The sequence below is a fragment of the Chiloscyllium plagiosum genome, unplaced genomic scaffold (genome assembly GCF_037043375.1).
Source record: "Chiloscyllium plagiosum isolate Xiang-an unplaced genomic scaffold, Cpla_swu_hap1 HiC_scaffold_11, whole genome shotgun sequence".
Taxonomy (NCBI): Eukaryota; Metazoa; Chordata; class Chondrichthyes; order Orectolobiformes; family Hemiscylliidae; genus Chiloscyllium; species Chiloscyllium plagiosum.
The window spans coordinates 16,119,892-16,147,433 of NW_028270149.1; the positions used below are offsets into that span (position 1 = coordinate 16,119,892).

General features: G+C 43.3%; 1 protein-coding gene across 8 annotated transcripts in view; it reads right to left on the reverse strand.

The window, feature by feature from the left end:
- Positions 1–27,542, reverse strand: part of LOC122557422 (neuronal PAS domain-containing protein 2) — a 281,788-nt gene that overhangs the window by 57,593 nt on the left and 196,653 nt on the right. For all 8 annotated transcript variants that reach the window (XM_043705135.2, XM_043705134.2, XM_043705130.2 and 5 more), the window contains 3 exons: positions 11,419–11,539; positions 2,928–3,041; positions 1,545–1,663 (listed from right to left, as the gene is read on the reverse strand). In XM_043705135.2, coding sequence (XP_043561070.1) covers positions 1,545–1,663; positions 2,928–3,041; positions 11,419–11,539 — 354 coding nt within the window. The remainder of the gene's footprint in view (positions 1–1,544; positions 1,664–2,927; positions 3,042–11,418; positions 11,540–27,542) is intronic.

The following is a 27,542-nucleotide window of genomic DNA, read 5'->3' on the forward strand; positions in this document are numbered from 1 at the left end:
TCGTATGTGTATACAAACTTTTATATCTTTTGCCTGATGGAAGTGGGTGGTAGAGAGTATAACTGGAGTGGGAGGGCTCTTTGATTATGTTGGTTGCTTTCTCGAGGCGGTAGGAAATATAGATGGAGACAATGGTGGTAGGAATGAGATGGATACATACACGCTGTGAGTACCTATTGAGGGGATGGAGGTGTGTGTATGTGTGCGTGTGTCTGTGTGAGCGTATGCGCATGTGTCTGTGTGAGTATGTGTGCATGTGTCTGTGTGAGTGTGTATGTGTGTCTCTGTGAGAGTATACGTTTGTCTGTGTGAGCGTGTCTGTGTGAGTGTGTACGTGTGTGTGTGTTCTGCAGTTTACACGCAACACCTTCCAATCTCATTTTTTTTTAGATTACATGACAGTGTGGAAACAGGCCCTTCGGCCCAACAAGTCCACACCGCCCCGCTGAAGCGAAACCCACCCATACCTCTACATTTACCCCTTACCTAACACTATGGGCAATTTAGCATAGCCAATTCACCTGACCCTGCACATCTTTGGACTGTGGGAGGAAACCGGAGCACCCGGAGGAAATATGTTCACGAAAACATACTTTACATTTTTTTTTTACATTACATTACAGTGTGGAAACAGGCCCTTCGGCCCAACAAGTCCACACCGACCCGCCGAAGCGAAACCCACCCATACCCCTACATTTACCCCCTACCTAACACTACGGGCAATTTAGCATGGCCAATTCACCTAACCCTGCGCATCTTTGGACTGTGGGAGGAAACCGGAGCACCCGGAGGAAACCCACGCAGACACGGGGAGAATGTGCAAACTCCACACAGTCAGTCGCCTGAGGAGGGAATTGAACCCAAGTCTCAGGCGCTGTGAGGCAGCAGTGCTAACCACTGTGCCACCGTGCCGCCCACGTGAAATAATTATTAAAAGCAAACTTTCCTACAACATGTACACAATTATACTCAGAGGTTCTTTTGGATTTAACAAGTGGAATGAGCTTTTACCATGTTGCTGGAGGTGGCTGTACTCGTCTCTACACTGGGGACAGAAGACGCAGTCAGTGAGGTAGAAGCTCAGAGTCTGAAGTGTGTCAGTGGTTTTCTAGATGAAAGCCACTGACCAGCTGGCTGAAGCCTGGAAGCAGGTTGTTGGCTGAGACTTGCCAGGTGCCCGACTGGACTTTCTACAAACTCACTGTCGGTCACAACTGGCAATGAAACAAAATTTTTTGTGATCTTAATCATGTAAATAACCAACTCCTGGACTTATAAACAACTTCATAGGAGATCTTGTCACATCATCAAGATTATAAAGGATTTGGGAAATATTTATCTATTGTGGAATGTAACAAATAATGATGGAAGTAGATAGTATTAAATTAACCATTCCTGTATGAAGCGGACTCAGTAGACAGTCTGAAATAGCATGGCACTGTAATTACAATTACATTACTGCATCGGCAGCTGGCTTCTTTCATTCAGATCATAATCTGGAGTTTTGAGGAATATCTAAAAAGCAGCATTTTCATTGTGCTTACCTTTAAAAATTGGGGGATGACAAGGCGCCCAGTAGCCACAAGGCAGACTTGCTCTTTTGCTGCAGATCGAAATGACCTTGATATGGCTGATTCAAAGCCATTGCAAGAAGTCATAGGCACTGGAAAGATAATAATGTCCTTTTAGAACAGGGGAAACAGTTTTGCCTCAACTGCATGGTTACACTGTAATTTGTGAAATATTGTGCAAAATACTGTGAAAGTTGAATTGGAAAACTATCCATCCAGTAAAACAGGCTGGATTGTTGGGCACAGTGAAGGTGGCTTTGGAGGTGGGTGGGTAAGGGGAAGGCTGGTTAAAAAAATGCAGGGAAACCTCAGCAGGGCATCTCCCTGACGTGTCCCCACTGGCAGCAAACTGTCCCACAGGGTAGGGACATGGGGCAGTTGCCCACAGCATGCAGGATGACAGCCAACATGGAGAGTTGAGACCCCACAGTAAGTGCAAGTAATGGGGTCTCTGCTGCCTTCTTTACAGCAGAATGCTGTGTGCAGAGGCTGCCCCTTCAATAATGGCTTCAGGAATCGGAGCTGGACGTTCAGAGCCATGAAAGGATGGGTATGGCCACAGTCATGGTCACCAACAATCTATTGGAGTGGTTGCCCATCCAAACCGCTTCCACACAGGTTGAGGTCACAGCTTTTTAAGCCCTGATGTGCAACTCAGCCAAGGTGCCTTTGGTGCTCAACAGTCCTCATGCTCCCTGATGGTCTTCAGTAGCACTGACCTTGGTGGGAGGTGCCCTCTAAATGAGCCAGTAGTATTGAGAGCCATTCGGCCTGTTGAGTCCACACCAATCCTCTGAAGAGCATCGCACCCAGATCAATTCCCAACCCCTCTGTAACCACGCATTTTTCATGGCTAACCCAGCTAGCCTGCACATTCCTGGACACTATGGGAATTTAGCATGGCCACTCCACCTAACCTGCACATTTTTGGACTGTGGGAAGAAACTAGACCACCCGGAGGAAACCCACGCTGACACAAGGAGAATGTGCAAAGTTCACAGAGACAATCGCCCAAGGATATAATCCCTAGCATTGTAAGGCAGCAGTGCTAACCCCTGAGCCACCATGCTGCCCTCGGTTGGCAATCTCAGAAGCAACCAGTCAGGAAGTTTTCTTTATGAAAGACTGCCTTGCCTGTTGTACTCCTGCAGGCCTTCAACTTTGAGGTCCTGTGACTTGCCTGATTTTGGCAAATTATTTATAACATCTATTTTACTTTTGACAAAAAGAGTTTTACTCCAATAATTTAAGGGCTCCAAGACCACAATGGAAATATGAAACCACTTTTTAATCTCTCGTTTATCTTGAAATAATTAACAAGAGTAGGACAAGTAAATGATTATAATTTAAACTCACCAATATTGTGAAATCTAAAGCTTCCTACAAATTTTACATATTCATACATAGGAGGTTCCTTGGGATCTAACGATCCTCTTGATAAATGACAACAAAATTCAACGTGATTTTGATCTGAGAGAAAAAAAGGTAAGATTCAGTTATTATTGAAGATATTGTACCAGATTATTCTAGGGTGCATTTACAATGGAAAGGGTATATCTATTCAATTGATTTTCAAGCAGTTTCCAAAAAAAAAAGTCAACATCACAATGAGCAATTCTAACTTTAAGGAGGTTCCTGATTCCTGAACAAGGGCTTATGCCCGAAACATCGATTCTCCTGCTCCTTGGATGCTGTCTGACCTGCTGCGCTTTTCCAGCAACACATTTTTCAATTCTAACTTTAACACAAGGATTGGATGTTTTCCATTAAATACACTTGAAGAGGATTTCTTTTTTAAGACTAATGATTCAATGCCAATACATTTCTCTCAAGTATAATCCTCGGTAAAAAACTATAAACAGTGTTGCATCTAATTAGACTTCTCTCTTGCTGCTCTGTGGCTTGTGTTACTCTACCTTTCTACAGAATTATTGCTTCAAAGTAAATGTTTGTTTTACGAATGGCAAACTTTGGTGGGATTTAAGCCTGAACAGGGTGGAAATTTCTTTGCCATCTGTTCCCGAGATGCCCTGAGGTTGAGAGAGTTTTGACAGACCTGTCTTGCTCATTCTCCATTGCCCTGACCTGGAGTATTTGGGGATAAATGTTTTCCAAATGGGGTGCACAATTGTGACCTGTTTGGCAATTTGCAGTGCCATTGTAACATTTAAATGGGGCTGACGGAGGATTTTTATTTTGCCAGTGTAAGGTCATCAAAGCAGAAAGCTATCAGAATGTTATAAAAACCATCTGGTTCATAAATGCCCTTTAGAAAAGGATTTCTGCCAACCATCGGGCAGCACGGTAGCTCAGATAGAGCTGGTTTGGAATGTACAGGTTATGAGTGAATCAAATTGCTGTTGTAGAAATAATTCTGTATCTTTAACAGGCTTTAGAAATCTGACAGAATTAAAAATCATGTCAGTCATTGGAATTTGTCTTAAGTTATCAAGTCCCTCTCATTTCTCTTTAGGAGGTGATTAGTCACATGCAACAAGTGCATTAAAGAAATGTGGTTGCTTTCACCGTGTTGTGCTTTCAGAACCAGACTCCGTGTGCAACAACAGCCTGAATCCAACGTGTTGATTATGAAATTGCACAGAAACTCCTTCAATTTCTTTGTCCTCAGGGTCAGCTTGTCTGCTAACTCAGAAGCAATCAACCCACCCCTCAATCATTTTGTGTAGTTGTCCAGCCTTGTTACTCCTTTAGAGAAATTTGCCATGGTAAATGCAACTGACTGATCAGCTGTAAGCCCTAGTGTATGCAATGTTTAGCTCACTGGTTCACTCACATTATCATTACCATGACAAGACCATGTTAACAACCTCTCGTCTACCTTAGAAGTATAATTGGGACAGATATTTCAAGCACTACTGGTTTCTACAATAAACCATGCATCACTTCATCTGACAGCAACATGTTCTTTACTTATGAAAAGAACTGATGGGATATAATGGCCCTCTGAACATCACACATGTCAATCATGTGTGCTGGTCTGTATTGAAACCTGGAGTTATGTTGTTACTGCATGCTGGGCCAAGGGAGAATTAAATTGTAGGTTTGATTTTCCCCACAACTCCACTCCCAGCATGAGATGCACTATTGCCTTGGTGTTAAGGAAAAATAAATGATAAAAGAAAGTATGTAAGTTCGCTCACTAAGCTTGAAGGTTTGTTTACAGATGTTTCATCACCATACTACGTAACATCATCAATGGGAGTCTCCGGTGAAGCGCTGGTGGTATGACCCACCTCTCTATTTATAGGTCTTGGTTTCTTAAGGTAGGTGATATCATTTATGATTTTTTTTTAAGGGGAGTTAGATAGGATCTAAATCGATGTGCTTATTGATGGAATTCTCGTTAGAGTGCTATGCCTCTAAAAATTCTCTTGCGTGTCTTTGTTTTGCCTGTCCTCGCCCGTCCTAGGATGTGTATGTTGTCCCAGTCTAAGTGGTGTCTTTCTTTGTCTGTATGTATAAAAACTAGTGATAGTGGGTTGTGCCTTTTGGTGGCCAGTTGGTGTTCATGTATCCTGGTGGCAAGTTTCCTGCTGGTTTGTCCGATGTAGTGTTTTTTACAGTTCTTGCATGGTATCTTGCCAATGACGTTAGTTTTGCTGGTAGTATCTAATGGACCATAAGGGTACAACAAAGACTTTCACTCAGGAATTTCCAAATATGTGTTTGAAGTCACTGTGGTAACATTAGATACACGGCAGCTAGTTTGTGTACAGAAAGCTCCCAGAGACACTAAGATGGTCAGGTCATGGTCATCTGTTCTAATGATATGAATTGAAGGATAAGTATTGACCTGATCACCAAGGATAATTCTCTTCCTGTTCAGGTTACGCCATGAAATGTTCAAGTCCCTGCCACTGCCCTCCAAGACAGAGAGAGAGAGAGAGAGGAGTCTCAGGTTTAACATCATGTTGTGGGTGTACAAGCCATTGGCAGGCCCCTTTCAGAATAATACACATAATTCTGGTCACCTTGCTATAGGAAGGATGGTGTTAAACTGAAAAGAGTGCAGAAATAATTTACAAGGATGTTGCCGGGACTGAAGGGCCTGAGTTATGAGGGGAGACTGGATAGGCTGGGACTTTTTTCCTTGGAGTGTTGGAGGATGAGGGGTGACCTTATAAAGGGTTATAAGATCATGAGGGGCATAGATAGGATGAATAGCCGAGGTCTTTTACCCAGGTTAGGGGAGACCATAGAGAGCTAGAGAGCAGAGATTTAAGGTGAGAGGGAAAATACTGAAAGGGACATGAGGGCCAACTTTTTAACACACAGAGGGTGGTGCGTGTATGGAATGAGTTGCCAGAGGAAGTGCTGGAGGCTGGTATAATTACAACAATTCAAAGAAAGTTGGACAGGTACATAAATAGGAAAGATTTAGAGGGATATGGACCAAATATAGGCAAGTAGAAATAATAAAGTTTGGGAACCTGGTTGGCGTGGATAAGTTAGATGGAAGGGTCTGTTTCCATGCTGTATAACTCTATGACTCTATCTCATTCAAAATAAAAACAAAAGCATTGCCATAAGGCGGCATTGCCACAGTGCCATCACTGAATGTCTTGCCATGTACCAAACCATAGCAAAGCTGGAATAATTCCCATTCCCTCACTGATTGTGATGAAGAGTTTGCCAGAATCAGAGATTATTATTAGATACCATTAATCAAACTGTTGAGACACTTTTGGAGCCTGTGGGATCTAAACCTGGGCCTCCCAACCCTGATGTGTTCATTGATATTTTGTGCATAACCATTTAGTTACTCTAGGTGGGTACGTTATTAACCATAGCTCATGAGGGACTGTATGCATCTCTGTCTGTTAGAGATAATTGGTTACAGAGCTTGAGGGGCACCACTCTGCATCAAACATAAATCATACACGTGTACAATAGCCTGAACTGGAATTTAGCCTGTGCTGTCGGTGTGATTCTGAAGCACACAGTAGCCTTAGCTGAGGCATTCATGAGGGTCATGGATGATTATTTGGAGTGAAATGGTGTACAGGGATATTGTAGCTGTAGATGTCACTTGGGGTGGTGAAGTTTCAGAGCATGTTAAGAGCAATAAGGAGAAGGTAGTCAGAACTGAACCATTCTGAGGAAGGGACACTGGACCTGATCTCTCCACAGATGCTGCCTGACCTGCTGAGTTTCCCCAGCAATTTTTGTTTAGGTTCCTGATTGTGAGGAGGATGGTCTCAGACTGTAGTCTGATATTGATCAGCAGGTAAATTGGGCAGAGCAATGGCAGATGAAATTTACTCCAATAAGTGCCAGGTAATACATTTTGGGAGTTCTAATAAGAGAAGGATATACATAATGAATGGTGGGTTCTTAGGGAGTACTGAGGAACAAAGAGACCTTGGTATACAAGTCCATCGATCCCTGAAGCTGTCAGTACAGGTAGACAGTGTGGTGAAAAAGGCAAAGGGAATCCTAGTCTTCATATGCTGGAGTATACAATATGGGAGCAAGGAAGTCTTGTTACAACTGAATAAAATATTGGTTAGGCCACATAGAATACTGTGTGGACTTCTAGTTGCCACACAATCAGAAAGATGATTTTGCGCTGAAGAGGGTGGAATGGAGATACACCAGGACGTTGCCTGAAATGAAAAGTCTCAGTTATGAGGAGAGATTGGATAAGCTGGGTTTGTTTTCCATGGAGTGGAGGAGGCTGAGGGAGAATCTGATTGATGAGAGGCAAAGGGAGTCCAAAACTGGAGGGCATAGGTTTAAGGTGAGAGGGGACAAATATAAAAGGGACCTGAGGGGCAACATTTTTCCACAGAAGCTGGTGCATGTATGGAATGAGTTGAGGAATGGTACAATTACACCATTTAAAAGACTTCTGGATGGGTATGAGTAGGAAGGGGTTGGAGGGATATGGGCCAAATGCCAGCAAATGGGACTAGTTTAATTTAGGAAATCTGGTCAGCATGGATGAGTTGGGCCGAAAGGTTTGTTTTCGTGCTGTACATCCCAATGACTCTATGACAGCATTCTCCTCATGGCAGACAATGTAAGGCCAGAGGGCAAAACTTAAGGTGAGGAATAAGTGGATTAGATGGGATCTGAGGAAAAAAACATTCACCCAGACGGTGGTAGGAATACGGAACATGTTGCCTGAGAGGTTGGTAGAGGCAGATAATCTCGCATCATTTAAGAAACATGTGGATGAGCACTTCAAATGAAAGGGCAAAGTTGGCTATGGGTCAATTGCAAATTAAAGGGATTAGTGTAGTTTGGTGGTTATAGTTGGCATGGACATAGGGTGCTGAAGAACCTGTTTCTGTGCCGTGTGACTGTACAGGAAAAGACAGGAGATTGCCAGTAGGTAATAGAACCAATGTCGTTATAATGAGCCAAATGGCCACCTTCTGTACCATAACGCCTCTGTGATTCAGTGATAGCCAGCGAGTTAACAGAGCTAATTGGCCCACTGTACCCTTTTCTTCTGGTAATACCAAACAGAAACAAAAATATATGAAAGCCTGAATAGCAAAAGAAAAATCCCTGAGCTGAAGATCAAAATGGCAGGAGAACAAAATGAAACAATTTCCTTTCTTCTGGGCTGCTAGAATGCAGGAAATAATTCTAAATAAAAACAAGCCTTCCAGCTCAGCGAGCAAACCTACATCCATAATTCTAAATTGTTAAATAAAAACAGAGTGCAGCCTTAAATCCATCTATTTTAAATAGTTCTTTGAATTTTCCCTATTCCCTTTGCTCAGGTATTCAATGTGCTCATACACTAGACTCAGAGAAGCCAACCTCTTTTTATTTCAATGAAATGTGATATTTTATTGGGCAACAAATTATTTTCAGATAGCATTGGATTGTCTGTAAAGAGCTAGGAACTACTTATACAGGAATAAATTGCATGTGTAAGTGTTTTCGTCAGACCACATTCATGGATGCGTTGGAGAGTTAAGCTTTTGTGGAACCTGAAAATAGCCTAAACACCAAGAAAGCATGACAGCTGTAAGAATGACAAGAGCTTTCAACATTTGAGGCTTAAAGTCTGATTATTTCAAAGATCTGTGATCCAGAAGACTACCAGAATACATAACGCACATTCTGCTTTCAGTGAAATGCTCTCTATTTTCCTAAAATTAAACTGAATGTGTACTTTAAAAGGAAAAGAAGGAACTAGGGATTCAAGTACTTAAGTCATTGAAGTTTAGTTCACATTAGACAGGGTGGTTAGAAAAGTATTCAGCATGATTGCCTTCATTGCTCAGACCTTTGAGTACAGGAGCTGGAATGTCATGTTGAGGTTGTACAGGACATTGGTGAGGCCTCTTCTGGAATCCTGTGTCCAGTGCTGGTCACCCAGTTATAGGAAGGATATTATTAGGCTGGAGATGATTCAGAAGAGATTTACCAGGACATTGCCAAGTGGGGGGGGGGGAGTGGGGGTGGAGTTTGCGTTATAAAGAAAGGGTGGATAGGCTCGGACGTCTTTCACTGGAGTGTAGAAGGTTGAGAGGTGACCTTAAAGAGGTTTATAAAATAATGAGGGGTACAGGTAAGGTGGATGGTAGGGTGACTTTTCCCTAGGATGGGGGATTTCAAGATTAAGGGGCGTATTTTAAAGGTGAGGGGGGGAGATTTAAGAAAGACATGGAGCAAATATTTTACAGAGAGGGTGGTGGTTCACGTGTGGAATGAACTTCCTGAGGGAGTGCTGGACATAGGTACAATTACAACATTTAAAAGACATTTGGATAAGTACATGAATAGGAAAGGTTTGGAGCGATATGGGTCAGGAGCAGGCAGGTGGGACTAGTTACGTTTGCGATTATGGTCGGCATGGACATGGTTCATACTGTGATGTATGAAAGAGGGAAGGAGTGGGGCTAATTTGTTAACCCTTTTAGAGAGTTTGTACAAACATGGAATGGCCTCCTTTTGTACTGTCCCATTCTCTGAAAACTGAAGATAATTCTGCAATCTGCTGCTGCTGCAAATCTTGTTTCTTCCTGAAACTCTGTTGTGGTTTTATGTTATTTATCGACTCTTGTTCGAATCTTTGCTTCTTGCACTTTTTGTTTGCAGCTGCATCTGAAACATTGCTCACAGGTCCCTGCCTGAAACTCCCAACTGTTAAATCAATGAAAATAGGCCACCAAGTGGTATGAGTCATCCAGCAAAACACCAGCAAGTTCTCACCAAACAACAGGCAATAACTGTCTTGCACTTTCCAGGCTGTGTGCTTGCTGATTCAGGCCTCACATAAGCATTTTTAAAGATTTTGACGCAAATAAAAATTAGTCACAGGTCGGTTTTGTAGAGTAGAGAGTACGACAGCAACTAGAAATTGTAAGGTTGTAGATTTTATGCTGGGGAAATGGAGGCTGCATCGACAACCCTGAGTATAGGCAAGTGTTCGAATAGCTGGGCCAAGGCTGGCAGTTGTAAAATGACAATCCAGCTGACTGGGTTGCTACACAATCTGTCATCGCTCAGGGTAGCCTCACTGACTTCCCCCTTTTATTTCTTCAGGTGGTGACGTCTGCACTGCACTGACCCACATTAAGTGTGTTCTGAGGACTTGACCTGAAACGTTCACTCTGATTTCTCTCCACAGATGCTGCCAGTCCTGGTGAGCTTTTCCAGCAATTTCTGTTTTTGTTTCACATTGCCATTGCAATATAATCAGAAATACATATCAGTGCCAGTGCTTCAACTCACTGAGGAATACAGGAATTGTTTACAATACTGTCAGCTGTGACACAGAGTCAGCTTTCTCAAATCAAGTCAGATGTTCTTGATTCTATTTGATTTGAGCACAAAGGCAAAGGTTATATTTCCACTGCTGTACTGAGGGAATGCTGCACCGTCAGAGGTTCTGTCTTTTAGTTGGAATATTAAATTACCTGCTTTCCCTCTAAGGTGGCCATAGCACGACCTGTCTTTTGATGGGGGTGTGTTTGGGACCTCAACGATAATGTCATTAGACTAGCAACCTGGATACCCAGTCTGCTACTTCTTGAGCACAGTTTCAAATGGCAACTGGTGGAACATAAACTCAGCAATGAAACATAAAGCTAGCCTCAGTAACAGAGACCATGAACTGTTGTAGATTATCAAAAAGGCCAATCCGATTCACTAATGTCCTTGAAGGAAGGAAGTCTGCCTCCCCTTATCTGGTTTGGCCTACATGTGACTCCAGACCCACTGCAAGGTGGTTGACTCTTAAACGCTCTGGAAATGATCCAGGAAGCCATTCCATTCAAGAGCAATTCGGGAGAGGCAACAAACATCCTATGGAAGAATTACAAAATCAACTATTTAAAGAGAAGAAGAGTCCTCCCTCGCAGCTTGGACAATATTTCTTTTACTATCAACTTCAATAGAACAGATGATCTGGTCATTATTACATTCTTGTAGGTGGGAAAGAGCTTGCTGTGTAGAATCTAATTGGCTACCATGTTTCCTATATCACAAGATACTTCAAAAAATAAATACTTAACTGTAAAATGGTTTGAGATATCTTGAGGATGTGAAAGACACTATATAAATGGTTTGAGATATCTTGAGGATGTGAAAGACACTATATAAATGAAAAGCATTCTTTCTTTCAACTGTCTTACACTCTTTTTATTCCTTATCTTCTCATTTAACCCAGTTCTTTGGGCTTAGGCCTTCCAACAGCTACACTTCCAGCCATCTTTCCTTCCCCTATGAACATTGCAACAACAGATCAAAATTGGGGCGATGACTTAGATCCACCTTCTGATGTCCTCAGTTAAACTTGCACTAAGAGTTAGCAGCGTGACACTAGTTTTCATGATAAAGCAAATGGAAGCAGTGTACATACTGTTTAGATAGTCACGAGTAACCGGGTCTGTCATTAGCATCTGATTCGATAGCAGCTTGTACACTTCTGCATGCTCTTGTTCTGGGAGGAAATTCAATATATTTTGGTCCACTAGATCTGACTGGTACAAAAGAAAAAGATGTTAGCTTTTCAATGAAACTTATGTCTCCATATAACTACAGAAAAATGTCACATTTTTCTCTCATGCGGACTATTGAATAAATCCTCCATTTTTCAGCACTTCCTCCTTAATAACTCAGCTCATTACTGCAAAGAGTTTTGTCTTTTTATTTTTCTGTGTATTTCATTGTATTTCACTGAAATGAGAAAGGAATCATTTTAAAACCAGGCTTTGTTTGGAGGATTACTGTATTCTTAAAAGTAAGTGATCCGACACACATTGTAAGCACAGTTTGCACAGCCACTGGTTTCAGCATTTGTTGAAGTGTAGTTTGCAGATGAACTCGGGTCTAAGGTTTGTGTATAAATGGAGCTTTGGTTGCAATAAGTAGCAGAGGGTTGTGTAGACTAGTGACCAGTTACGGATGAGAAAGCCTTTCTGCCTGCCAACAACAATGTGATTGGTTCTCAGGTAGTTGAATAACTTGGAGCTGTGAAGAATATAGTTAAAAGCTTCAGAGTCCCACCAGTTCAGGAACTGTCTCTGTCCTCTGCAGTAAAAGATACTTTAAGCTTGAAAAAAAGTTGTTTTTTTCTTTCAGCAGTTGCTGTAAGCATGACTTTTAATTAATAAGTCAGTGTCCATTTGTAACTGTGAGTAGTTTGTGCCCCTCCTACAAATATCTGGAGAAGGAAGACTGAGAAGCAGAATTCTGATCAGAACAAGAAGCATCCCAGGAGATCCTGTGATGGAGATTACTGAACAGATTTTCCAGTTTAACTTCCACCCACAACACCCATATTTTATTTTGTCATGCCTGTGCCCATGTGTAAAGAGGGATTAGAATTTAACGTTAAAAGTTGATTGTTCATAATTGCTTGGCTGTAGTCTATTTATTTCTAATAAAAGGTCAACCTTGTTTATATGTAAGAGCCTGGTGCACATTTTCTGTCAAACTGGGTCTGAAAATCAGGTAAATTGGGCTACTCTCTGTCCCTTTAGCTTTTTATGATGACTTTGGGAGTCTTGGGGCTTAATTTCTAGCATACTAACTCAGTAAGGTGAGACAATACTTGCACTGATAACAATCAGAGGCATTTATTTATTACAGATTATCACTACAGTGCAGAAAGAGACCATTTAGCCCATTGAGTGTGCACTAGCCTCCTGAAAAGCCCCCCCCCAATCCCCATAACCCTACGTTTAGCATGGCCAATCCACCTAACCTGCATCTCTTTGGACTGTAGGAGGAAAATGGAACACCCAGAGGAAACCCACACAAACACAGGAAGAATGTGCAAACTCCACACAGACAGTCACCCAAGGGTGGAATCAAACCCAGGTCCCTGGTGCAGCAGCAGTAACCACTGAGCCCCCATGCCATCCCATTATGATTCCAAAGATGTGCAGGCAAGGTGAATTAGCCATGGGAAATTGCCCAACATGTCCAGGGTTGTGCAGGCAAGGTGAATTAGCCATGGGAAATTGCCCAACATGTCCAGGGTTGTGCAAGCTAGGTGAATTAGCCATGGGAAATTGCCCAACATGTTCAGGGTTGTGCAGGCTAGGTGAATTAGCCATGGGAAATTGCCCAACATGTTCAGGGTTGTGCAGGCTAGGTGGATTAGCCATGGGAAATGCAGGATGACAGAGATAGGATAGGGTATGGTGGGTTTGGTTTGTGATGCTCTTCAGAGAGTTGGTGTGGATTTGATGGGCTGAATGGCCTGCTTCCACACTGTAGCGATTCTATGATCCTATTCTATGATTATCTTGACATCACCTATTCTTCTTCATTTGCAAGCGATAAAATAAACAACTTTGAGTAGAACGGGATAAACCAATATGGAATAAAGGAAGAGAATGAGGCTCCTCGAGCCTATTCAGCTATTCAGTATCACAACATCATTTACCTACATTTGATTCATATCTCTTATCATTCTAGTCCACTAAAATTGTATCTACCTCCATCCTAGAGTATTATTTGCCCCCCCCCAGCATTCTGCAGCCTTTTGGGAGAGATTTCTGGGCTTCTACCGTTCTTTCACTGGAAGATTGCTTCTTAAGACTATTCCTTAGAATCAGGGATAGTACCAGGGAATTGGGGAATTGCAAATGCCACACTGTTTTTCAAATAAAGTGTGTACAGATAAGCCCAGGAGCTGAAGGTCAGACAATTTTACTTTGGTGATGGGGAAACTTCTAGAAACAATAATTTGGGACAAACCAATAATCAGACGGATAGATGTCAGTTTAATAAGGAAAGCCAGCATGGATTTCCAAAGGGAAATGATGTTCAACTGGCATTTTATGAAGACGTACCAGAGAGGGTTGATCAGGTCCATTCTGTTTATGTAGCGTGCATTGGACTTCCAAAAGCTGTTCAATACAATGGTACACAACAGACTTGTGATCAAAGTTATAGCTCATGAAATAAAAGGGCCAATAGAAACATCGATACAAAATTAGTTGAGTGACAGGAAAATTGTGGTTAGTGGATGTTTTTATGGATTAGAGTACAGTTCCCCAGGAGGACCATGTTGGTCCCAACATTGCTTTCGCTCAGATAAATATAGTAATGGCCAAGTCCTTGGTGAACAGGGTACAATTTCAAAACTTCTGGATGTATAAAATGTGGATGCAATGTGAACTGTAAGGGAGATAGTTTAGAACTTCAAAAGAGCATAGGCAAGTTGGTGGAGTGGGTGGAGAGGTGGCAGATGCAGTTTAATTCAAAGAAATGTGAAGTGAATAAGTTTGGTAGGAAGAATAAAGACACAGGATAAAATCCAGGGCTCAAATCTAAATGGGGTGCAGGAGTGAAAGGTAGATATGTATAAGAATTTAAATGTGACAAGTCAGATTGAGAGAACAGATAATAAAACATACAGTTTTTCATATAATCTACGAATAACTACATGAGCAAGGAGCATGTTCACTGGCAAGAGCAATAGTGCAGCTTCAGCTGCAGTAGTGGCCTCACTGCAGGAAGGATGTGAAGACCTCAGAGAAAGTAGTTCAGAAGAATAGTTCAAGGGATAAGGAATGTCAATTATGATAATCGATTGGAGACTTTAGTGCAGTCTTTCTTGAAGAAGAGAAGATCAACAGGTGATTTAATAGAAGGGATCCAAAATCATGAGGGATCTGAAGAGAATAGAGAGGGAGGAACTGTTTCCGCACATGAAAGGCTTAACAAAAAGAGGACACAGATTGAAAAATAATTATCAAAAGAAGCAAAAACGTTAATGAGAAGAAACTATTTCCTGAATCAAATAACTGAGATCTGTCTGGAATGCATTGCCTGAGACAATTGTAGATATAGGTTCAACTGCAGTATTCAAAACAGAATGAAATTGTCATCTGAAAGGAAGAATGTGCAAGGTTTGGTGAGAAGGCAAATGGCAGGAGGGAAATAAATGTTTGGGTGGCGCTAATTAGCACTGCTTCTTCACAGCACCAGAGACCTGGGTTCGATTCCAGCCTTGGGCAACTGTCTGTGTGGAGTTTGCACATTCTCCCCGTGTATGCATAGGTTTTCTCTGGGTGCTCTGGTTTCCTCCCACAGTGTCCAGAGATGTGGTCGGTTAGGTGCAATAGTCAGGGGTAAATATAGGGTAGAGGGAAAGAGTGTGGGTAGGTTACTCTTCGGAGGGTTGGTGTGGACTTTTTGGGCCGAATGGCCTGTTTCCACACTGTAGGGATTCTATTCTATTGAACCCATCAAGTGCCAGTGTGGACACGATGAGCAAAATGGTCCCTTTCAACTTGCACATATTTGTGATTCTTCATTCTAGTGAGCCAATCTTTAATTTGAAGATATAACCACAGAGCATCCTGGAGAAACTCAGCAGTTCTTGCTGTCTCTATGGAGAGAGAAACAGAGTTAATGTTTTGAGTCTAGTGTGACTCTTCTTCAGAACTGTTCTGAAGAAACTGAATTGAAATGTTAACTCTGGTGATTCTGGTGAATCTACATTGCTCTGGCCCAAGGCTAGGACATTTTTTTATTCATTTGTGGGATTTGGGCATCACTGGCTGGCCAGCATTCATGTGCTGGCCATGATGAAGGGCTCCTGCCCAAAATGTTGATTTTCCTGCTCCTCGGATGCAGCCTGACCTGCTGTGCTTTTCCAGAACCACTCTAATCTTGGCTAGCATTCATAGCCCATCCTTATTTGCCCCTGAAAAGGTGGTGGTGAGCTGCCTTCCTGAATCGCTGCAGTCCACTTGCTGTGGGTTGACCCACAATGTCAGTAAGGAGGGAATTCCAGGATTTTGACCCAACAACTGTGAAGGAACTGCAGTATATTTCCAAGTCAGGATGGTGAGGGCTCGTAGGAGAACTTGCGGCTGGTGGTGTTTCCAAGTACCTGCTGCCCTTGTCCTTCTAGATGGAAGTGGTCGTGGGTTTGCAAGGTGCTGTCTTAAGATCTTTGGTGAATTTCTGCAGTGCATTTTGTAGATAGCACACACGGCTGCTACTGAGCCCCAGTGGTGGAGGGATTGAATGTTTGTATATGTGGTGTCAATCAAGTGGATTGCTTTGTCCTAGATGGTGTCAAACTTCTTGAGTGTTATTGGAGCTGCACCCATCTAGGCAAGTGGGGAGTATTCCATCACACTCCTGATACTTGTGCCTTGTAGATGGTGAATAGACTTTGGGGTGTCAGGAGGTGAGTTACTCGCCACAGTATCCCTAGTCCCTGACTTGCTCTTGTAGCCACTATGTTTATGTGGTGAATCCAGTTGAGAATTTGGTCAATGGTAACCCCAAGAATGTTGACAGTGGGGGAATTCTGTGATGCTAATACTGTTGAATGTCAAGGGTTAGTGGTTAGAGTGTCTTTTATTGGTGATGGTCATTGTCTGGTGCTGTGTGGCGCGAATGTTACTTGATACTTGTCAGCCCAAGCCTGGATATTGTCCAGATCTTGCAGCAATTGAGCACAGACTGTTTCAGTATTTGCGAATTCACAAATGGTGCTGAACACTGTGCAATCATTGGCGAACATCCCCGTTTCTGACCTTATGACAGAGAGAAGGTCATTAATGAAGCTGCTGAAGATTATTGGGCCAGGACACTACCCTGAGGGACTCCTGCAGAGATGTCCTGGAGCTGAGATGACTGACCCTCCACAACCACAACCATCTTCCTTTGTGCCAGGTATGACTCTAACCAGCAGAGTGTTTGCCCCCGAAACCCATTGATTTCAGTTTTGTCAGGTCTCCTTGATGACATACTGAGTCAAATGTGGCCTTGATATCAAGGGCTGTCACTCTCACCTCACCTCTGGGATTCAGCTCTTATGTCCATGTTTGATCCAAGGCTGTAATGAGATCAGGAGCTGTATGACCCTGGTGAAACCCAAAATGGGCATCACTGGGCAGGTTATTGCTGAGCAGGTGTTGCTTGAATGCACTGTTGATAAGCCCTTCCATCACTTTACTGATGATGGAGAGTAGACTGATTGGGTAATAGTTGGCCGGGTTGAGTTTGTCCTGCTTTTTGTGTACAGGATATACCTGGGCAGTCTTCCACATTGTTGAGTAGATGCCAGGGTAGTAATGTACTGGAAGAACTTGGCTACAGGAGAGGCAAGTTCTGGAGCATGTCTTCGGTACTATTGCTGGAATGTAATCAGGGCCCATTGCCTTTGCAGTATCCGGTGCCTCCAACTGTTTCCTGATATTACGTGGAGTGAATTAAATTGGCTGGAGACTGGTATCTGTGATGCTGGGGACCACTGAAGGAACCCAAGATGGATCATGCACTCGGCACTTCTGACTGAAGATTCTTGCAAATGCATCAGCCTTATCTTTTACACTGATATGCTGGGCTCCTCCATCATTCACGACTGGATGTGGAAGGACTGCAGAGCTTCGATCTGATCTGTTGGTTGTGGAATCGCTTAGCTTTATCTATCACTTGCTGCTTATGCTGTCTGACATGCAAGTAGTCCTCTTTGGTACCTTCACCAGGTTGACACCTCATTTTTAGGTATGCCTGATGCTGCACTCTCCATTGAACCAGGGTTGGTCCCCTGGCTTGATGGTAATGGTTGAGTGAGAAACATACCAGGCCATGAGGCTGCAGATTGTGCTGGACTACAGTTCTGCTGCTGTTGATGGCCCACAGCGCCTCATGGATGCCCAGTTTTGAGTTGCTAGATCTGTTTGAAGTCTGTCCCATTTAGCACAGTGATAGTGCCACACAACACAGTGGAGTTTATTCTCAATATGAAGGCAGGGCTTCGTCTCTACAAGGACACTGTGGAGATCACTTTTACCTGAACTGTCATGGACAGATGCTTCTGCTGCCAGCAGGTTAGTAAGGATGAGGTCAAGTATGTTTTTTTCCTCTTGTTAGTTCCTTCACCACCTGCTGCAGGCTCAGTCTAGCAGTTAATATCCTTTAGGACCTGACCAGCTTGATCAGTAATGCTGCTGCTGGGCCACTCTTGATGGTAGACATTGAAATACCCTCACCCAGAGTACATCTTGCACCCTTGCCACCCTCAGTGCTTCCTTCAAGTGTTGTTCAACATGGAGGAGTACTGATTCATCAGCTGAAGGGGACAGTGCACGATAATCGTGAGAGGTTTCCTTGCCCATATTTAACCTGAAACCATTAGACTTCATTGGGTCCGGAGTTGATGTCAAGGACTCTGAGAGCAACTCCCTCCTGACTGTATCCCATGGTGCCACCACCTCTGCTGGGTCTGTCCTGCTGGTGGGACAAGGACATATCCAGGGATGGTAATGGTGGTGTCTGGGGTGTTATTTGTAAGGTATGATTCCATAAGAATGATTATATCAGGTTTTTGTTTGACTAGTCTGTGAGACAGTTCTCCCAATTTTGGCACTAGCCCCCAAATGTTGCTAAGGAGAACTTTGCATGGTTGACAGGGCAGTTTGTGTTTTTGCCGTTGTCTTTTCCAGTTCCAAGGTAGATGCCAGGTGGCCCATACAGTTTCATTTCTTTGCTGTGACTTTCTAGTGATTGATACAACTGAGTGGCTTGCTAGGCCATTTCAGAGGACAGTTAAGAGTCAACCACGTTGCTGTGGCTCTGCAGTCACATGTAGGCCAGACCAGATAAGAATAGCACACTAGTGAATCAAATGAGTTTTTCTGACAGTTGATAATGGTTTCAGGGTCATCAGTCGCCTCTTAATTCCAGATTTTATTTATTGACCATCTGCCTTGGATTGATTCGAACCCAGGTCCCCAGAACATTATTCTGGGTTTCTGGATTAATTGTCGAGCGATAATACCACTAGGCCATCACCTCACCAGTCAGGTATCTTTCTTGAATGATGCCCAACACTGATGGAGTCTGCTCAATATTAATACTGAACACTGTGATAATCATTGTCAGCTTCTGCGGTGATCCTGATTTGGATCAGAATTCAGTGTGATAACACTTAATTCTTGATGTCCCTGCAAAAAAACCTAAATTGACTTACTTGGCACTGACGGCATGTTCCCAAACTACATTATCATATGAATAAATTAGGAGAAACTTGCATTATTCAAAAGGTAGTTACAATTTCTATGAAACATCAATTAGATGGGCTGAATAGCCTCTTTCAGGAGAGAAGTGAGTGTGGGGACACCTTTTTTTATTCAGTCATGGGATGCGGCTGTCACTGGCTTTGCCAGCATTTGTTACCTAATTGCCACATGAAGTGATTGGATTTCTGGGGCCATCTCAGTGGACAATTCAGAGTCGAAGTGTTCAGCCATGGGGCGGTGGGGTTGATTGGTGCGGATTGGTCCAGAGATGTTCTTTGAAACTCTGAACTCCCCCTCCTACTCTGCCAAGGATATGCAGCTCCTCCATCGTCAAACCCTTACCACCCAACACCTGGACGACGAATGCCTCATATTCTGCCTTGGGACCCTGCAACTACACAGGATCAATGTGGATTTCGCCAGTTTCCTCATTTCCCCTTCCCCCAAATTATCCCAGACCTAAGTTTCCAACTCAGCACCACCCTCCTGACCTGTCCATCACCTTCCCAATCTATCCACTCCACCCTTTTCTCTGACCTATCACCATTACCCCCACCTTCATCTACCTGTTGCATTCTCAGCTATCTTCGCCCCCAACTCCATCCCCCTCCCATTCATCTCTCAGCACCCCGGCCATAAGCTTCATTCCTGATGAAGAGCTTTTGCCCGAAACATCGATTCTCCTGCTCCTCAGATGCTGCCTGACCTGCTGTGCTTTTCCAGCACCGCACTCTAGACTCTGATCTCCAGCATCTGCAGTCCTCACTTTCTCCAAAGTTTCATAGCTGCTTATTGACGTTATTAAACTTAACATTCCACTATGGGTGCAGATTCACTCATACACACACGCATGCACATCCACACAACCACATGCACACACACATACTCAGACACAAACACCCACACAGAAATATATATATACACACATATATACACACAGACTCATACACATGCACACACACACATACTCAAACACACACACAGACACATACACACAGGTGGAGACACATGTAGCCCCAGAATGTTTAGCATATCATTTTCCTTCTCTGGTTCAAAAACATATTTGCACTCTGGTGCTAAAATGGAAACATATGTCCTTAGAAATGAATAAATTCAAGATTTCCATTATGCTGTGAAAATGTCAATAAAATATAAGCAAATATTATACTGCAGCAATGATTTCATTTGGTCCAACTGTCATGTAATTGAGTTACTGAAGTCACATATTATTTCTCCAGACTTAGCCCAGTTATAGAATATTTAAAAGAACATTGTCTTAACAGACAGGGTGAAAAACTAATATACAAACAATACAAATTATTGGGTGCTGGACCTAATGAGATGGTGCTGATGCAATGTTTAGGTCTTAGTTTCTAAATAATAAGTTTTAGAGCAATTTCGTGCAACATGTTAAGATATGAGAACATAGGAGAATTCCCCAGGAAGCAGTACAGTGTGGGGGGTTATGCTAATAATATTGTTACTGATGGGTCCCCTCTTCACATCAGACCATTTAGGTAAGTTCTAATTCTGCATGTCTGAGCCCAAAGTGTGTCTCTTTAAGATTTTTGAATATGCTGAAGATACTGCACATGTGACTTCAAATAATTCTAGCTGAGCCATTTTGTGATTTCATCTGATATTCACTTTCAAACCGGAATATTATGACATGTAAGGAGGCCAGTCAGCCCATCTCTCCTGTTTCAGTTCCATGAAGGAGCTATCCAATTAGTCCCAGACTTCCATTGTCCTCCAATTATGACTTTTCAACATGGATCCAATTCCCCTTTGAAACTGCTTCTACCACACTTTCAGACAGCGCACTCCACCATTGTTATTCCTGTCACTTGATCAGAGGGTGAAGTGTAATTATTGAAGTCCTAGAACTGCCTTTCAGCGGTCAGTCAAGTCAGCAGAGACCAAGGAGTGAAAGTGGAATTTATTTAAGTTCCAATATTCAATGTCTCACTGAGTCATACATCTAATAATGGAATTGGGATTTCATGGCAGTGTGTTGATGTTGTAATAGTGAAAAGAGTTGATTGTTAAACTGACATAGTTAATGCTTCAATACTTAATTTCTTTAAGGAATAATTTGTTGGGCGTGAGGTTAGGAATGAGACTTAAGGGTGAGAGAGATTGGACACAGGTAATCTACTCTGTTATACAACACTATACATCTCTACTCTCCAACAGGTTATAACTGAATAATGAAATTTGACTGGGACTTTGCACTTGACTGACTATAGATATCAAAGAGAACTTCACAGAGATCAATTACGTGGGCTTTGGTTACAGAATTGGGCAAATCCCTCAAAGAGGTAGGAATTGTTTTGGCAGATTCCAAGTTCAGAGATGTGCTGGTAAGTCTGCCTAAATTACAAGAAAATACAACAAAGAAGCTGGCAGTTCAGTCCAACTAGCCTAGGCTATTTTTCTTGCTTCATAGGAGCTCCTTACATATTATCTCATCTAAATCCCATCAACATAACCTTCTCGGTGCTTATTTTAATGAATAGAATTGAATTTGAGCAACGTAAATAAAATGCAGATGCTAGAGATCTGAAATAAAAGCAGAAATGCAACAGGTGGGAAGGGAAATAGTTAATAAGATAAAACTGTCTGGTTTCACTGCTTTTGCAAGCAGATTTTATCTCATACATGAGTGCTTGTTATCACCCATCTGTTTGCAGGACCACACATTTTGGTGATAGATTTAACAATCCACCACCCAGTAATTGCTTCAATAAGATTGTAATCTGTTGTTCAGGTTATCATTCTTTAACTGGGTCTGCTTGAGTAGGTTGTCCAATAGTCTGGGGAGCAGTAAATCTGATCAAATCCACTACCTATCTCATTATTCATTTTATTGTCTTGGGAATGAATGCATTTGCTGGAACTGTGCAGCCAACCTACATCTTCCTCCAGGCTCATTTTCATCTGAGAAGCTGACTTTTTCAGAGTTCAGGGATTTCAATCTCCTTGTTACTGATGAGCTGTACACATTCTATTAACAACCTGACTGCCACCTTATACAGGCCCCCAGGTTTTCTGAGTAAACGCTGGGTGCTGAATGCTGTATAACAAATGACGGAAACCGAAACGCATGGTGCTGGAAAAGCACAGCAGGTCAGGCAGCATCCGAGCAGCAGGAGAATCAATGTTTTGGGCAAAAGCCCTGCATTAGGAATGTGAAGAGGAAGGGGGCTGAGAGGTAAATAGGGAGAGGGGGGTGAGGCTTGGAGGGGAGTGGAGGGTAGCTGGGAAGGCAATAGGTAGATGCAGGTGGAGGGTGATTGTGATAGGTCAGTGTGGAGAGTGGAGCAGATAGGTAGGAGGAAGATGGACAGGTAGGACAGGTCAAAAGGGCAGTGCTGAGTTGGAGGATTGGATCTGAGATAAGGTGTGGTGAGGGGAGATTTGGAAACTAGTGAAATCGCTGTTGGTGCCCTGTGTGGTTGAAGGGTGTCCAGTGTGAGTATCCACTCACTGTACAGTCAGTGTCTCAGTTTAATCAACTAGAGCTAGATGTCAGATGTCCCACATCAGATGCCATATCACTTGGCCCTCACTCCTCCCGAGAACATCTTGACACCAAGAACAGCTATGTAAGAATCCTACTCATTGGCTACAGTTCAGCCATCAACACTATTATCCCCTCGAGACTGATTACTAAACTTAGTGATCTTGGACTAAGCCCCACTCTCTGCAACTGGATTCTCAGTTTCCTGAACCACAGGCCACAATCGGTGAAGATTGGAGACAATATTTCATCGTCACTAACACTTAACACTGGAGCCCTCCTCAGGGGTGTTTACTCAGCCTCCTGCTCGACTCACTGTATACCCATGACTGCTTCGCCATATATCAGACTAATGCCATTTACAAGTTCACTGATGACACCACCATAGTTGGTCGAATCTCAGATGGCAACAAAACAGACTACAGACAAGAGGTGGAAGACCTGGAAAAATGGTGCACTGAGAACAACCTAGCTCTCAATGCCAGCAAGACCAAGGAACTCATTATTGACTTTCAATGGGCTGATACTCATGCCCCCCTACACGTTAACAGCACAGAGGTGGAACAAGTGGAGAATGTCAATTTCTGGGAGTGGTCATCCACAACAAGCTTTCATGGACTCTTCATGTGGCCGTACTGGCTGCAAAGACCCAGTAACATCTCTTCTTCCTCAGGCAGCTGAGGAAATGTGGCATGACGGCAAATACCCTTGCCAATTTTTATAGGTGCACAATCGAGAGCATTCTGCCTGGATGTATCACTACCTGGTATGGTAACTGTGCTATTCAAGATTGGAGATAGTTACAGAGAGTGGTGAACTCGGCCCGGATGATCACAAAGGTCAACCTCCCATCTACAGAATCCATCTACCAGGCCTGCTGTCAAGGAAAGGTAGAAGACAGAGGGTGGTGGTGGAGGGTTGTTTTTCAGATTGGAGGCCTGTGACCAGTGGAGTGCCACAAGGATCGGAGCTGGGCCCTCTACTTTTTGTCATTTACATAAATAATTTGGATGCGAGCATAAGAGGTACAGTTAGTAAATTTGCAGATGACACCAAAATTGGAGGTGTAGTGGACAGCGAAGAGGGTTATCTCAGATTACAAAAGGATCTTGACTAGATGGGCCAATGGGCTGAGAAGTGGCAGATGGAGTTCAATTCAGATAAATGTGAGATGCTGCATTTTGGGAAAGCAAATCTTAGTAGGACTTATACACTTAATGGTAAGGTCCTAGGGAGTGTTGCTGAACAAAGAGACCTTGGAGTGCAGGTTCATAGCTCCTTGAAAGTGGAGTCACAGGTAGATAGGATAGTGAAGAAGGCGTTTGGTATGCTTTCCTTTATTGCTCAGAGTATTGAGTACAGGAGTTGGGAGGTCAGACGTTGCCAGGGTTGGGAGGATCTGAGCTACAGGGAGAGGCTGAACAGGCTGGGGCTGTTTTCCCTGGAGCGTCAGAGGCTGAGGGGTGACCTTATAGAGGTTTACAAAATTATGAGGGGCATGGATAGGGTAAATAGACAGTCTTTTCCCTGGAGTGGGGGAGTCCAGAACTAGAGGACATAGGTTTAGGGTGAGAGGGGAAAGATATAAAAGAGACCTAAGAGGCAATATTTTCACGCAGAGGGTGGTACGTGTATGGAATGAGCTGCCAGAGGAAGTGGTGGAGGCTGGTACAATTGCATCATTTAAGAGGCATTTGGATGGGTATATGAATAGGAAGGGTTTGGAGGGATATGGGCCGAGTGCTGGCAGGTGGGACTAGATTGAGTTGGGATATCTGGTCGGCATGGACGGGTTGGACCGAAGGGTCTGTTTCCATGCTGTACATCTCTATGACTCTATGATTCTATGAAAGGCTGCCGGCATCCCTGGCAATGCTTTTCTACAACCTCTAGCACCTCTAACATCGGGGAGAAGGTACAGAAGCCTGAACACAAGCACCATCTGGTTTCGTAACAGTCTCTACCCTACTGTTGTTAGAATACTGAATGGACCAACAAACTCTAAACATTCACCTGGACCTGCGTTTTTGTTTTTGCCACAGTTTACCTATTATTTACTTATCTATGCTACTTAATTCTGTGATCTGCCTGTATTGCTCACAAGACAAAGCTTTTCACTGTGTCTCGGTACACATGACAATAAATTCAATTCAATTCAAATTCAATTCAGCTATGACTATGTTCACATTAGCAATTGTTTCTTCAGTGTAATGCAGCTAATTTTTTTTAATAGATTGCTTGTCCCTTAATACTTGTTTGTAAGGACTGAAGTTAATTTTCACACTTCCTTGCTGCTGTGGTTCTGTTCGCCGAGCTGGAAGTTTTTGTTGCAAACGCTTCGTCCCCTGGCTAGGCAACATCATCAGTGCTTGGGAGCCTCCTGCGAAGTGCTTCTTTGATGTTTCCTCTGGTATTTATAGTGGTCTGTCCCTGCAGCTTCCGGTTGTCAGTTTCAGCTGTCCGCTGTAGTGGTTGGTATATTGGGTCCAGGTCGATGTGTTTGTTGATGGAGTTTGTGGATGAATGCCATGCCTCTAGGAATTCCCTGGCTGTTCTCTGTCTGGCTTGCCCTATGATAGTAGTGTTGTCCCAGTCGAATTCATGTTGCTTGTTGTCTGCGTGTGTGGCGACTAAGGATAGCTGGTCGTGTCGTTTCGTGGCTAGTTGATGTTCATGTATGCGGATTGTTAGCTGTCTTCCTGTTTGTCCTATATAGTGTTTTGTGCAGTCCTTGCAAGGTATTTTGTACACTAACAATCCGCATACATGAACATCAACTAGCCACGAAACGACACAACCAGCTATCCTTAGTCGCCACACACGCAGACAACAAGCAACATGAATTCGACTGGGACAACACTACTATCATAGGGCAAGCCAGACAGAGAACAGCCAAGGAATTCCTAGAGGCATGGCATTCATCCACAAACTCCATCAACAAACACATCAACCTGGACCCAATACACCAACCACTACAGCGGACAGCTGAAACTGACAACCGGAAGCGGCAGGGACAGACCACTATAAACACCGGAGGAAACATCAAAGAAGCTCTTCGCAGGAGGCTCCCAAGCACTGATGATGTCGCCTAGACAGAGGACGAAACGTTTGCAACAAAAACTTCCAGCTCGGCGAACAGAACCACAGCAACGAACACCCGAGCTACAAATCTTCGCACAAACTTTGAACACTTCCTTGCTATTTCATTCCCCACCAATTTGCTGACAATGTTGTTGCCTTTATACAGTTGTTATAAGAGCACAGACATGGTTGTTTGAAACAGATGCTTTGCGAGAAGACACTCAGGACTAATGATAACTTGCTTCTTCTCTGGGAATGAAGAGGGGAAGGGGGGTGGTGACAGCTGGATTCTGCAGTGGCTGAGTTGTCTGATCCTGGAGCTGAGGTCTCCAGCGTGGGGAAGGTGGAAGAGGTGGGTGGCGGAGGAAACAGTTGGTGTTTGAGGAGGTGGCTTGGTGGGATACTCTGGATTCTTCTCACTGCTCCACATGCTCCACTCGGAGGCCTCAAACTGGTTGATGCCTTTGTGATGCTTCTTCACCAGTTTGTGCGTTCGAGGGTAAGTGATTCCCATGTGTCAGTGGGGGATGTTGGACAATAAGAGTGTCCTTATCAGGTTACCTCTGCCGTCCTAGTGATTACTTATCATTGTGGAGGCCAGAGTGGAGCACTTGCTTAGGCAACCTTGAGTCAGGATATGGCACACCCGTTGCAACTCGTGCCTCTAGTAGGTAAGTAATATCATTGACTCCCTTTCCAATTGGTTAGAATGTTCAGTATGATCAACAATTAACCATTTTCCATCCATGTGCAGTGACAGGCTCATTCATTAACTGCAGACCTCAGCTTTCCATTAATTCAGAGTTGCACTCTCTGTTGGAATCTGAATTGTTGAGAAATGTTAGAGATTGTGCAGAGGAGATTTACATGAAGCTATTTGGGCTGGTGGGTCTGAACCATGAGGTAAATTTGGGTAGGCTGGGGCTGTTTGCATTGGAGCAGTGGAGATTCAGAGGTGATCTGATAGAGGTGTGTAAGATTACGCGAGACACAGGGAGGAAGAATAGGAAGGCACCTTTCCCATTAGTTAAGGAGTCAATAACCACAGGACATAGATTTGAGGTAAATGTTACAACACTTAGAGGAGAGCTGAGGAAAGGTTTTTTTTCATTCAGAGGGTGGTAGAAGTCTGGACCTCGTTTCCTGAAAGAGTACTTGAGTTGGAACCTCTTGGAGTTTAAGGAGTATTTAGATATTTATTTGTATTGCTATAGCTCCCCATGGCTATGGGCCCAAAGACAGAAAATGGGATTAGTTTGGCTCAATGTTTGTTGACTGGTGCAGACACAATGGGTTGAATTACCATCTTTTGTTTTATAAACATCTAAGAGTTTATGAGTTAGATTGATCTTCTGGAAATTATGACCTGCAAATTAGGTACTGGCTTATTTGATGTAGTTATATGCAAGGTTTGTGATGGTTTGTAGCTCAGGTTGAGGTTTAGGGTGTATGTTTGCTCGCTGAGCTGTAGGTTTGATATCCAGACGTTTCATTACCTGTCTAGGTAACATCATCAGTGGCAACCTCCAAGTGAAGCGAAGCTGTTGTCTCCTGCTTTCTATTTATATCTTTCTTCTGGATGGGGTTCCTGGGGATTGTGGTGATGTCATTTCCTGTTCGTTTTCTGAGGGGTTGATAGATGGAATCTAGATCTATGCGTTTGTTTATGGCGTTGTGGTTGGAGTGCCAGGCCTCTAGGAATTCTCTGGCATATCTTTGCTTAGCCTGTCCCAGGATAGATGTGTTGTCCAGTCGAAATGGTGGTTTTTTTCATCCGTGTGTAGACTATGAGGGAGAGAGGGTCATGTCTTTTTGTGGCTAGCTGGTGTTCGTGTATCCTGGTGGCTAACTTTCTGCCTGTTTGTCCTACGTAGTGTTTGT